General features: G+C 47.1%; 1 protein-coding gene across 1 annotated transcript; it reads right to left on the minus strand.

Moving 5' to 3' along the window:
• Positions 1-1,250: 1,250 nt before the first annotated feature.
• On the minus strand, positions 1,251-2,422 carry Rrs1 (ribosome biogenesis regulator 1 homolog). The gene has a single exon (XM_051197189.1). The coding sequence runs from the start codon at positions 2,404-2,406 to the stop codon at positions 1,309-1,311; it is 1,098 nt and encodes a 365-aa protein (XP_051053146.1). The 5' UTR covers positions 2,407-2,422; the 3' UTR covers positions 1,251-1,308.
• Between the last annotated feature and the right edge of the window lie 11,764 nt (positions 2,423-14,186).

The following is a 14,186-nucleotide window of genomic DNA, read 5'->3' on the forward strand; positions in this document are numbered from 1 at the left end:
AAACTAAACCCGAGCAATCAAAAACGCCCAAAGCAAGTCTTTGAAAGTTCTCTGTGAACGGTCTTGGGACCCCCAGTGCCTCATCTGCCACGCCCCAAGGGGAGAATTCACTAAAGTCCAATGCGTCATTAGATCATCCAAACAATCGAGTATTTTCACTATTATGAAACAACCCGAGCTTTCCGTGCATCTCCTGAAAGCAACCTTACCGGTGAAATGAATGCTAAGCATGTACCCAACTCCAACCCCCCAAGCTGCTATCAACCGACAAACGAAAGAGCAGGGTGGCCACCGGCTTTACAGAAAACAGCCCTCCCTCAATCCTGGATTTGCTGCTAATAAGTTTTAGGAGGCACTTATGCAAAGATAACTTTATTAGGATAAAAATAAGACATTGACAAAGGGAAAACACCCAGGGCAGCAATAAACATGAACTCTCTGGCTGGTGTAGCAGCTCACTTCTAATCTCAGACTTGGGAGACAGCTACAAGGCCTCAAGTTCCAGGTCAGCACAGGCTCCATAGTGAATTCCAGGCCAGCATGGCTAAAAACTGAAACCCAAGCCAGCTAAACAAAAAACACCGATAAAAAAAAAAAAAAAATGGCAAGTATCTAGAATAACAAGGTTAGTTACCAGTTGGTGTGGCTCCAATTTATCATTTGAAGCAACGTGTTCATTTGGCAAAACACACCACCTTAATAAACATCATTTTCACTAAAGAACTTTCGAGTTCCCTTAATACAAACAGCCTTCCTGTAAGCCACTGTGTAGCCACGTTGTGTATTTTCAAGGACACTCTATCTATATTGGCATCTAGGTCGCTGGCTTCATACACAACGTGTACAGACAATGAAATTTAAAAGCAACACCAGTTACTGGCATACTTTTATTAAGTAACCTGTACAACCCCTGTAAAACACAGGGAGACTTGGGTTTTCTCCCTGCTTTGATAAATATACAAGCTTTGTTAGAAAACAACAACAAAAAAATTGTTGAAACCCATCTACCATACCCCAGAAATCTGACCCACGGTCGAGATGAGAAAGCAAGCTGTTAGCTTCCCTCCCTGGTCTGACCACACCATTTCTCTAATGGTCACGTTCTCCTACACACCCTTAACTTCCGGCCAGTGTCTCCGTTGCGGGAAGAGTATTATTAACTCGTGGTCCAGCACTGACTCTCCCGAGGGGAGGCGAACCTGTCCCTTCAATCCCAAGTTCAGCGAGGGCAGCGGCCTGCACTGGGCACAACTTAACCCTTAGCACAGCCGGCGGTAGCTTGGCCGAACAGGTCCGGCGGGGAGAATACTACTTCCTCCTCTTGCCACCTTGGTGCGGACCCCCCTTCTTGGCACCCCCGCCGGGAGGCCTGGGATGCTTCCTGCCCGCCAAGCCTCCTTTCCTCCGCTCTCCCTGGCCGGGCGGCCCGCCCTTTCTCTTGCTCGCAGGCCCGGGCCGGCCCCCCTTCCTCTTCTTGCCCTTCTGGCCCAGTTTCCTCCTCTTGGCGGCCTCCTCTTGCTCCTCCTCCCTCATCTGCTTGTTGGTGGCCCGTGTCACGTCCAGCGGAGGCTTCTTGCTGCTCATGGCTCGAAGCAGCTCCAACTGGTTCTTCTTCTCGGCTGCAAAGTCCCCAAAGAGGGGCTGGAACTTCCTCTTCTTGCCGGCGCCCCGGGGCGCCTTCTCCCTGGGGAGGCGCTCCTGGAAGCGCCCCGCCGACGCGGTGGAGACCCTGGCCACCTGCATGGCGCGGCCCAGCTCCTCCTTCCTCTGGTGCCCCGTGGGGTGCAGGCCGGCCGTGCTGGGCACCTGGACCTTGTGCGCCCGGGCCAGGTTCCGCAGCCGGTTCAGCTCGTTCTTGGCCACGCGTTCCTTCTTGGCCTGAAGCCGCTTGGCGAACTGGTCTTCCATGGGGTCGGCGCCGCCGGGCACCTCGATCAGCCAGTCCTTGGTGTCGTCCCGGGCGCGCTCGTAACCCCAGCGGCGGCGCCACTGGCCGCTCGGCTCGTCCCACACCAGGTTGCTCTTCTTCCTGGGGCGGATGCCCTTGAGGCGCGCGAACTGCTGCCAGCGGGTGAGCGGCCGCGGCCGGGGCAGCGGCTTCTCGCGGGGCAGGCGAGTGGCGGGCTCGGGCAGGCGCGCCACCACCGCCTCCTGCACGCGCTCGCTCGGCAGCTGCCACAGCCGGTTGACGAGCAGCTGCGCGTTGTCGCGCGCCAGGGCCCGCAGCTCGGCCTCGGGCGACGGCCCGGCCTGGCGCAGCACCGTCGGGGGGTTGCGGTCCGAAGCCAGCAGGTTGCCCAGGTCGAACTCGAGCTCCAGCTCCTTGTGCACCGTGATGCGCTGCAGCTTCTCCGCCTCCTCCTGCTCCGCCCTGGCCAGCAGCTCCTCCACGCTCTGGCCCGCCATGGCCGCCGCGGCTCCCACCCGCAAGCCGGCGACCGCGTGTGGACGTCCCGGGTCGAAATCCGGAAGACGGGCGTTCGCTTCCGGGTAACCCGGAAGCGGAGCGGCTCGCCGGTGGCAGGCTCCGGGGAAAGGCCGGCAGAGGGCAGCGTTGGAGAGCGGATGGGCTTACAGGCGGACCCGGCCTCGCAGCCGGAAGTGAGCGGGGGTGGGTGGGGAGATGGCCGCAGGAAGACGGACTAGCTAGCTCTGGGCCCGGCTGGACTACGTTTCCCAGAATGCTGCGGGGCAGGGGCGGCCGCGGTGGGTAGGACGCGGGCTGCTCAAACTCCTGGGGCTGCCGGCGGGCGTGGTGGCTTCCGAGGGAGCTTGCTTAACACTGCGTGTAGAGCTAGTGCGAAGGTGTTTGGCTAATCGGCTCTTCCTAGAGGGGGCGATCCCCTCCCCCAGGTATAGAAGACTGTTTGCTTTGCGACGTAGGGCTGGCAGTTGGGCTGTGTGAGGCGGTGCCAGCGCCGCGGACCCCAGCTGGCTGAGGACTTGCATTCCTGTCTGGGCAGAGCGCTGAACTCTGCAGGCTGCAGAGCCCTGGGCTCCGATTCTGGTTGGTTGTACCACTGTTTGATCCTGGGGTATTTATTTAGGCCTGAAACATCATGAAAGATGGAGTCTGTTCATCGTTCTTCGTATTCAGGACGAGTTTAAAGGAAAATGTGTTGATGTGCTTTAAAGGCTTACAGTCGGTGAAAACCAATCAGTTTTTATTCAGTAGCCATGGCGGCTTGGGGAGTTGAGGCGGTATTATAGCCTCTCTCAGGTTATTACTGTTTCCTGCCATCGACTTTGTTAGGCTATTTTACCTCCGTCCTGCTCATACTCTGGTGAATATGAAACCTAAGTAGTAACTGGTGCACAGGAAGGACTCAATAAATGAGATCTACTGTTGTTCCACTAAATCTAGCCCAGGCAAACGTTTTTGCATATGACAGAGTTCTGGTTACTTTTGGTCTTGTATGCCTGTCATCTGGGCTTCAAGTCACTGTGAAAAATCCTGTCAGAATGGTCCTCAGATTTGTCTCTAACCCCACGCTTTCCATTTTAGCTGTCTCCAGAGCTTCAGGGATTTTCCTCAAGAAAGGCAAAATGAGATGCAGGGCAGAAAAAGCTGCTGTTAGTATTCAGGCATCTGTCAGGGTACGCCCTCAGCTGCAAGCCACTAAGAGCACCACCTGTGCACATTCACTAAGTTCCATCTCCCTCCCTCTCCGCTCTTTCCTTCTCTGCCTGTCTCCCTGGCCCTCCTCCCATCCCTCTCTCTTCCCTTTCCTTCCCTCCCCTCCCGCCTGTCCCCTCCCCTCCTCTCTTCTGCTGCTCCTGTCCCCAGAGGTCACCTCCTCACTTTTCCTATTCACTTTCCCCCAGTAAAACAAAACAAAACAAAACAAAACAACAACAACAACAAAAAAAAAACCAAAACAAAAACCCTCCACCCAAGCCCTGTCAAATGGTGTCTTTCTCTCATGCGCTGCTTTTAAAAATTACAGCAGCTGCCAGCCATTGGAGTTTTGTGACAGCTTTGTGAAATTTCTCAGGAACAGATGTAAAGAGAGGTTTTCTGGGTTTTGTTCCAACCTCACCCCAAAGAGGGACAAGAGGGTTGAAGGCCTCACGATCTCTCGATGTGTGGTTTGTCAGTAAACTAGTTCTTAACACAGTTTCATCCATCTTTAGTATCATATTAACTTAGATTTACTTCCTACTTAAAATATTAAATTAAGTAACTGGTTTATTTGTTGGGTATATGGGCATGTGTACGCTATTGGCCATACATGGAGGTCAGAGGTCAGTTTGCTTTGGGTGCTGGGAATTGAACTCAGGTTGTGAGGTTTGGCAGCAAGTGTCTTTGTCCAGTGAGCCATCTTGTTGGCCCTCGATTCTCAATCTGATCACTTGTTTCTCTTTGATGGTGGGAATTATTAAGGATGATCCAGCTGGTTTTTAATTGTTTTTTTTTCCTCTCTGATTATTTTTGTTCAAGAAATCCAGTATACCAGCTAATTTGATAAAATATTAGCTAAGGAATCTTAAACAACTTAAATGATTTCCAGATGGTTCAGTTTTACTGATTCATAATTTTATGTTGGAAGTACTCCAATGAAGAATTTTTGAAATTATTTTTATACATCCTGTGTGATGTATAAACTATGCATGTGAGAGTATATCTGTCTCTCTGTGTGTGTGCCTGCATGTGGGGCATGTGTGTGTACATGTCTATGTGTATGATCACTGCCTCGGGAGGACACTGGGTTTCTTGTTCTGTGGGTCTCTACCTCATTCCCCTGAGACAGTATCTCTCCCTGAACCTGGATCCAGGTGGTGACAGCAAACTCCCAAGACCCTCCTATGCATGCTTCCTACAGCTCTGAGACCACAGACATAAACAGCCACCCTGACCTTTAGGTCTGTTCTGAGTATTTGGATTCTGGTCTTCATGCTTGTACAGCAAATGCTCTTACCTATACGTTGTCTCTCTAGCCCTACTTTAGAAAAATTTCTTCATCATATACAAATTTTTTTTTTTTTAGTTTTAGTCAGAAATCTATACTAAAATCCATTATTTTAAAAAGAAACCAAGAAAGCATATAGTAGATGTTCTGTAGTTTGTGGAGAAGCAGTTAGACTGTCTACCAAACACCACCTTTGTCTACAAGGAACTTTGGGTTTTAACAACAAAACAGTCAACTTGTTTTGCTGTCTGGAGAGGCTTAATATTCTTTGTTTTCTGAAAACTGATCAATGAAGCTTTTCTGCAGTTGCCATAATCTTATTGCCATCTATAAGATGATTTTTTTTTTAATTTAGAAAACATCATATCCCAAGAGAATGAGATTTGTGTTAGCTTTGAGATGTTAATTTTAGAAGGAGGTTAATTCATAGATGAGAGATTGAGAGATTCATGTATAAAGAAAAGCTGTAGTTCTAGAATTTTAGAGGTATTTGTACTCGGTGCATCCAGTAAGATAGAAAGTTTAGGCCTACTTACTAAGTAATTATTTTTAATTACATTTAAATTTATGAAAACAAGATTGCAATGAGCAAGAAATCCTAACTGGTTATGGGAGTGTATACTTATAGTCTGTGCATGCAGGAACATTCTGGATTGAGGCCAGTAGCTGTCTCTAACTAAATAAACAAATAGTGTGTGTGTGTGTGTGTGTGTGTGTGTGTGTGTGTGAGTGTGTGTGAACATGAGTGGGGATCTTTACTTTTTTGAAGTGTAGATTCACTTAAGACCTAGCAATTGGGTCCTCAGTAACTTTGTCTTAAGTTTTCGTTATAGTCGTAGGCCCTGTGTGAGTATGTATTAATCTTGGCAGTGGAAGTTTCAACCAGGCAAAGTGTTCTTCTAAATGTTCTGTGCTAGCAACATTAAAAAAAAATGGCGTGGAAGCTATGGTGATATCTCAAACAGTAGCTGTTGGCTCCTGCTAACAGTGGTTTGTTTCTAACGATGAACTCATTATTTTGTAGCCTACCGTGAACGGTGAAAGCAATAAGAATGCTAATGGGAGACAGACAGCAAGGACAAGAAACTCCTAGTGGCAAGTAGGTGTCACTGTGTCCTTGGACATCTGAGCATATGCAGCCTCCCGGGCTCTGGGTGCCTCAGAGCTACAGAAGAGCCCCCATGGCTTGCATGTGTAAACAAAGACCCTGCCGCTTCCCAGACTTGACTTCCTTTGTCTCATTATCTAGCATATGTGGGTTAGGGATGGACAAGCTGAGTTAGGGATGCTTCTGGTTTCCTTTGGAATTTCAGCAGGCTCTACCTTATTCATTTGGAAAATGAAGGGTTTAACTAGGCAGGTTTTACAGCTCACTTCCGTGACTTTTTCCTCTTGCTGCAGTCCTGTATCCCTTAGGTGTTCCAATATTACTTTTTTCATAAAGCACTTTCGTCTCTGGATGTCCTGCCCCCGGTCATGAATAGACTTTTCTATGTGCGACGACGGTGATTCTCACTCACAACACTCATCTCAAGGGTGTTCCCAGCTGATGGCTTCTGGCACTGATACGGGCAGAGAAAGTCCCGTCCTCCTTGGGAGGTTGGCTACCGGGAATCTGAGCCTGTTCCACAACTATATGGACAGTACAAAATGGACTTTTTTTTTGAAGGGGGGAGGTCATAGGGGAAAAGGGATGGATATGGGCCAACTGGGAGATGGGTGTGATCAGGGTGCATGATGTAAGATTCCCAAATAATCAATAAAATAATTAAGAAGAAAAGGTAGCACGCCTTTCATCCCAGCACTTGGAACGCAGAGGCAGGTGGATCTCAGTGAGGCCAGCCTGGTCTACAAGGGCGAGATCCAGGACAGGCAAGGCTGTCACCAGAGAAACCCATCTCAAAAACCAAATAGTGCTTTCCAGATAATCTTTACCGCTGGCTCGAAGGCGGGGAAACTTTGCTCTTTTAATGAACAGTCCCTTTAGCTGATGGCATGTTCTCTGTTGGACAGTGGTGTCACTAAAAAGCTTTAAGATGACAGAAATTAATTGCAAATATCAGGACAGTGTTCTCAGTTTTGGCAAAGATAGCTAGAGATGAATGGCTCCTATCTGAGCAATGACTGATGTTCAGAGCAAAACGTTACAATAATAAACATAATCTAAGGTGAAATCTAGTGGCTCATCCTTAGGCAGACTTAAAACACAAAGGCATAGAAATGCTAGTTTAAGAGAGTATTAATTTCAGGAAATACAGAGAAGCCTAAAAAGAAAAGTATACATGCAAAAAACATGACCATTGTAGCAGAGAAGACATAATTCTAAATACATACAAACATCTACATATATGTACATACACTCATATATACACATAGACATATCCAAAATCCAAAAAATTGGTGAAATTAAATTGAACATGTAAAAGCTTTATTAAAAAAAAAACAATGGAAGGAAAATGCATTTTTTAAAAAAGAGCATTAACTAGGTAATAAGATGCAAAACAAAGTTACAATGAGACGTATCAACTGGACAAAAGAAGAATCGTTGAAATAAAATAATAAGATAATAATAGCATAGAACAGTGAGAATCTGTTTTATGTTTATATACGCTTTATATATAAAAATAAAGTATATCCTTTATGCTTAAAAATACTTCTTGAGGCTAGAGAGATGGCTTAGTTGTTGAGTGTGTACTATTGTTACAGAGGTCTCAAAATCTGTTCCTTGGAATAAGCATCCATGTTGGATGGTTCACAGCTTTCTGTAACTCCAGGTCCAGAGGGATCTTCTGGTTGTTAGGGTTACCTGCACAGATGAACACATCTACAGATAAATCAAGCTTTTTAGATCTTAAAGCTATCTTTGACTTCTTTTGTGGTCTGAGCCATAAGACCAAGGCATTCAGGGGGAGCAGACCACCAATGACAGGCCTCCTCAGAATCCAGTAAATGACATTTTCATCAGACACTGGATTCTTGAATCTTCAAAAGTCTCTAAATACTGATATCTGGGTGCAGTGGGTACCTCTGGAGGAAGTCTAGGTCCTTTGTCCTGGAGTGAGAAATTGGACAGAGACGGGTGGGTGGTAGTGGGAGCAGAGACATGTTATTGGAGCAAGATTCACTTCCAAGACAAGAAGCAGGCTGGAGCATGGGCGGGGTCAATAGCTCAAAGGGCAAGGCTTTTATATCAGACTTCCTGGCTATTTGCATGGCACAAGCTGTCTTGCACATGTGTGGTCAAGTGCAGTACATGCTGTGTGTGTCCTTAGCATCCTACATCTTCTGCAAGTGTGTGTGTTTTAGTATCAGGGGTCGTAGGTCACCTCCAGGCACTGCAGGGCCTCTGCACACTCTGCCCAGTCTTCTGGCCTCAGTATTATTCCCTTTCTTCCCCCTGGGTTCTAATATCTAAAACTACCAGAGAGAAATATGTCACAATCCTAATTCTCTTTCCTTTTTCATTTAGCTTTGACGTGTATGTGTGTGTGTGTGTGTGTGTGTGTGTATACAGGAGACGGGGAGGGAGGGATGGAGAGAGGGAGGGAGGGAGGGAAAGAGATAGATGATCTCCACACCTTGAATCTTATTCCCTGCTATGGTTACAGCAGGATGGGGGCATCTCAACTATGCTAAAACAATGGGCCACAACACTCAATTTCTGGTGCCATTCTTAGCCTTTGGGCCGGTGAAAGCTAGCAGTATGCTAAGTTAAACTGCAAACGGTTTTTATGGGTACGGTCACAGATGTCAGTTCTACCCACAGGTCGGCGGAGCATGGCTCTGGACCGGCAGCACCACAGCCTCCCTGCACCACTTCGGTTCTAATCAGGCAGTCAGGCACTGCAGACACAGCTTCTTTCTAGAAGCTCTCTAGTACTTTTGGTTGTGTGTGAGCCTAGCGTTTAACAGCTGAGCCATCTCTCCAGCTCTAGAAATTCTCAATTACATCTCTCATTTCACTTAAAACTTGTTGATCTGGCTAGGCTTACTGGCCAATGTGTCCCAAGAGTCCTGACTCCATGTCCCCAGCTCTGGGATAATATGTTAGTGCCACTATGTATGTGCTTCCCGGGGTCAGAACGTAGAACTTGTGTGGCAGGCAGTTTGCTGATTGGGCCATCACCCCAGCTCTTTCCTGTTAAGGTAGCTAACTCAATTCTAAAAGTGTGTGTATATATATATACACACACACACATATATACATATACACACATATATACACACACATATATATACATATATACGTATATGTATATGTATATATATGTACACACATATGTATATATATGTATATGTATGTTTATATATATACATACATATATATTGTGTGTGTATATGTATACACATAAATATATGTGTCTGTTGGTATGTGTGTATGTATTTATGTTCTCATCTTTGAAGTCAGGCATTTCAACAGGAAGTACCTACATTTGTCATTAATTCCACCTGTTCTTCTGCAACTTGAAATCTCTTGACTCCTTTTCTCTTGGGAAAGAAGAAAATTGACTTTGATTTTGGCATCTTGCCTTTTCTTCACTCTGTAAACCTTAATGTTGTGTGTGTGTGTGTGTGTGTGTGTGTGTGTGTGTGTCTGTGTGTTCCTCAGAGCTGCTTCCTTATCTCTTTCCTGTGAGCACCTATGGAGGGATACTCTCTCAGCCTAGACACATGGAGGAGGGCCTAGGTCCTACCCTGAATGATGTAGCAGACTTTGATGATCCCCCATGGGAGTCCTCACCCTCTCTGGGGAGTGGGATGGGGAGATGGTGGGGGGAATGTGAAGATGGGAGGGAGAGAGGGGACTGGGATTGGTATGTAAAATAAGATTGTTTTTAATTTAAATAAAAAAATTTAAAAATCATAAGAATATATATTTAAGTTTTTTATTTTATTTTTAATCATGTGAAGTATGTGTGTGTTTGTGTGTGCGTGCATGCATAACATGTGAATGCAGGTGCCCTCAGTCATCAAATGCCCTGGAGTTCGAGTTACAGACCCTGCTGTGGGTCCAGGGATCAAACGAGAGTTCTCTACAAGAGCAGCAAGCACTCTTCAACCCTGAAGATTGAGTCCAGGTAGGAATAGAAGACAGAAGAGAGAGACAGAGACAGACAGACAGAGAGAGAGAGAACATAAAAGAGGAAGCCAATATTGGTTTGAAGAGAAAATTGAAACCAAAGAAAGGTCTAGAGACCCACAAGACTGCCGCCCACTAACAGTTTGAGCTTCCGTGGAAAGGCTACCATAAATGCCTTTCCCGGATAGTGAGATCAACAACTTACTTATCCATGGAGCCCTCATCTAATACCTGTTGGAAATAGAAGCAAACACCCATACATAAACACTGAGTCGAACTAGAACCCAGATGCAGAGGGAGAGGACAAGACCAGGTTGCAGAAACACATACAGACAGCTTACCTGAACAAGGAGGAGCTAACAGGCCCCCAGACTGATAGCTGGGAAGCCATCATGGGACTGACTAAGGCCCCCTGAACATGGGTCTCAGCCAGAAGGACTGAGCAGCCTAAGGGACCTCAGACAGTAGAGCCAGGATGTATCCCTGGTGCACAAAAGGACTTTGTGAACACATCCCCCATGGAGGGATAACTGCCTTAATCTAGAGACAGGAGAGAAATCCTAGTCCCTACTTCAAACGACCTGTCAGATCTACATGACCCCACCTGGATGGCATTGCCCTACATGTGGAATTGGGGTGGGGGGATGGGAGGGGAGGGTGGTTAGGGTGCATGTGAGGGGGCAGAGAGGGTAAAAGGGAGGGAGGGAACTGGGATCGACATGTAATAAATTAAGTAAAAAAACAAACAAACAAAAAACAAAATGGCTTCATCCAAGCTCAGATATGTAAGAGTGCACAGTGTATTTGGGACACAGAACAGTTCAGAGCTGCAGGCTTATCTGGAGAGACAATGAGACTGAGCAAGTTGCGCCAGATTGCAAAGGGGTTTCATGACAACTTTTATTCCAGAAACTTTCAGCTGTGTGGCAGAATCTGTGCTGAGTTGTGAGGATGTGAGAGAATTCCTGCCTTCCAGATACTGTAGGCACTGAGCCGCTGGCAGTGGAAATACCATGACTTTAGATTGATGGAGAGTTCACTCTGGTGCCCTGGAAGCAGAGGACACTCAGAGCAGACAGTGCAGACAGGAGATGGTGGCAGTAGTTGGGCACTGGGGTGGAGGGGATGGATGGGATGGATGGGGAGGGGGGATGCAGTGGGGATGGGGAGGGGATGCAGTGGGGGTGGGGAGGGGGATGCAGTGGGGAGGGGGATGCAGTGGGGATGGGGATGGGGATGCAGCAGGGGTGGGGAAGGAGATGCAGTGGGGAGGGGGATGGGGATGGGGATGCAGTGGGGGTGGGGAAGGAGATGCAGTGGGGAGGGGGATGGGGAGGGGGATGCAGTGAGGAGGGGGAGGGGGATGCAGTGGGGTGGGGAGGGGGATGCAGTGAGGATGGGGAGGGGGATGCAGTGGGGTGGGGAGGGGGAAGGGGTTGAGCCTGGACCATGCAGAGGGACAAACAGCAGTTGACTGACAGGATACAGTGGACATGGAGGGGATGGGGAGAGGCGGAGCTGCCTGGGCCTGGAGAGAGGGGCATCACGTTTGTGTGGACTGATGAATGGGAATGGCGTGTTGTAGTGTTCATTTCTGGAGACAGAGGGAGGAAGGAAAGGGGGAGGGGCCTGGCATCCCTAGTCCTGCTATCTTTGTGTATGCCGCGCTCAGGCATGCTATATTATTTTTGTATCATAATGGACTTGTGGAAATACTCCTGTGGAGGGATAAAAAGTAAATTATTTCATATGAACGCTGTGAAAACGAAACAGCAGCCTACCCTTCAATTAAGAATTATATTACGTGAAATATTTAGGGATTACTAATTTTTGTTGCCACTGTGGCCTTTTAATAGGATTCAGTGGGGGAGATGGCAATTGGTGTTTTAACAAAGGGCATTTATCAACATCCTTTCCCTTATTTCCCTACCTTGAGCATCTTGCTTCCTACACTATGCAACAAAAAGATTTATTCCCGCGACAATACATTAAACAACAATTTAGCAGACACTATCAATATCTTCCACATCTCGATTTCTCAAGTTTTCCTAAGCAAATAAATGTTAAGAACATTTTGTTCCATTATATTTTTCTCAGCTTGTAGCTCCCAGGTTAGCCATCTATGTAAACTATACTGCAGCTGTTTTGTGAATGCTGTTTGCTGCTTTGGAATGGACATGTGAAAGAGGGTTTTACTTCCCCCGTCTTACTCTGCTCCTGTCAATCATGACTCAATAAATACTTGGCGAGTCTCTAATGCCGGGCAACACAGGTGCCCTGGAGAGACAAGACTGCAGTGCAGAGGCGGTCAGGCTAATTGAAAAGACGACATGCCACCATTGGAAAGCATATACCATGAAAGGTATGGCTGAACACTCCAGATATTGTAATATGGTTTGGTTCACGTATTTACTCCCTTCCCATAACTCCCAGTACCAATCCCAGATCCTATCATTGACCAGGTGTGGCCTACACCCTAGTGTTAAAAGGGTAACAAGTAGCTGGGCGGTGGTGGCTCATGCCTTTAATCCCAGCACTTGGGAGGCAGAGGCAGGTGGATCTCTGTGAGTTCGAGGCCAGCCTAGTCTACAGAGCTGTACTTTGGTATTTTGAAAGTAAAACTGAAGACCTTACAGAGAGAAATAGTTTTTATGAGTTTCCCTTTAAAAAAATTTGTAGAGTGGGGGCTGGAGAGATGGCTCAGCTGTTAAGAGGGGTCCCCAGAACTCACCTGGCATTTCATAACCTACAGTAACTACAGTTTCAGAAGATGCAACATCCGTTTCTAAATTTAGTAGGCACCAACCATGCATGTGGTACACAGACAGACATACATGCAGACAAAACACTCATATACATACAATAGAACAAAGGAATCTAAAAATAAATCTCTAAAAACTAAAACAGGGAGCAAAACATATTTATGAAATCCTTTCTGATAGGCTGAGTAGTAACCAGAAAATTAAAAACCAAACCAAACCTACCTTCAATTGCTATAACAGCGTAGTAGATAGAGGCTCTGTAACCTATAAACCAATTTTGGAGACTTGGGAACACACTGCTAGCATCAGCTCTGCTCTGGTGAATATCGGCCCCGCAGATGCATAGTCTCATTGATGGCAGCTCAGTGAAGAGGGGGTACATAGCCTGTGGCTGACAGGACAAGAAGGCACAGAGACAGAAAAGCCAGGCTCACGCTTTTATAGCGACCTCGCAGGGGAACTCAGTAGGTAGAGCTGCACTCATTCCTTCAAGGGGGCACTGACAGAGCTCCAGTAGCCCTCCCTCAGGCTCGGCCTCCTGGGGGCCCCACGCTGTTTCACAGGAGGGCTGTGTTAGGAACCACATTTCCAAAGCACCGATGCACAGGGCACACCAAACCATATCCAACCACAGCAGCTTTGCCGCCTTCATATACAGGTTCCACCAAGAAAACCTTGAGCACGAAGGTTTAAATCGCCAGTGTAAGTGCTGTCACCTCATTCCGTGAAGCTGCTGTGCTCTGGTTTGCAGACAGACTTCCGGCCTCACTTGGAAATGTACTCCTGTTATAGTCTCTAACCCAGGCTGGGCTGTGTGCTACCAGCACCAGACACAGGACCAGAGCAGGAGCTCTGGGACGTCCTCAGAGTGTCCTCTCAGCTCTGCCATTTGCAGCCCCTTCTGATGGGTCCTGTGCCTCTGGGTCCCTTCTCAGGCAAGTCTGAGAACATTTTGGGTTTTTACGGTCTGATGGCCTCAGGCTGCCTCTGGCCACACACCACCATTCCTCTGAGATCTTATTTCTCTGCTGGGTCCCACTCCCCATGTGCTCCCGCTGAATTTAGGCACAACCTATAAATCAAGCGCAGCGATGCTTCGCACGCTCAAATTATTTAATGCAGTCGATTATTATTTTAGACTTTGAGACAAATGAAGAGTGATTGCTATAATTTAAAACATAAATCTCGTTCTAGCAAAGCTGAAGTCAGAGATACTTAGGATTTGAGGGTGGTGGTGGTGGGGTTATGCCTAGAAATACGTTTGAGTTCTGTTATTTGAAAATGGTAAAGACACTTTCTTAGGGTTCTTTAATAAAGGGTAAATTGTTTCCCTCTGACATATCATGACTATGCTTTTCCTCCCATCTCCTCTCTCCGCTTCGATTGCAACAAAGTAGCTGGAAAATGTAGTTTCAATGGATCAGAGCCCCGAAA

The sequence above is a fragment of the Phodopus roborovskii genome, unplaced genomic scaffold (genome assembly GCF_943737965.1).
Source record: "Phodopus roborovskii unplaced genomic scaffold, PHOROB, whole genome shotgun sequence".
Lineage (NCBI taxonomy): Eukaryota > Metazoa > Chordata > Mammalia > Rodentia > Cricetidae > Phodopus > Phodopus roborovskii.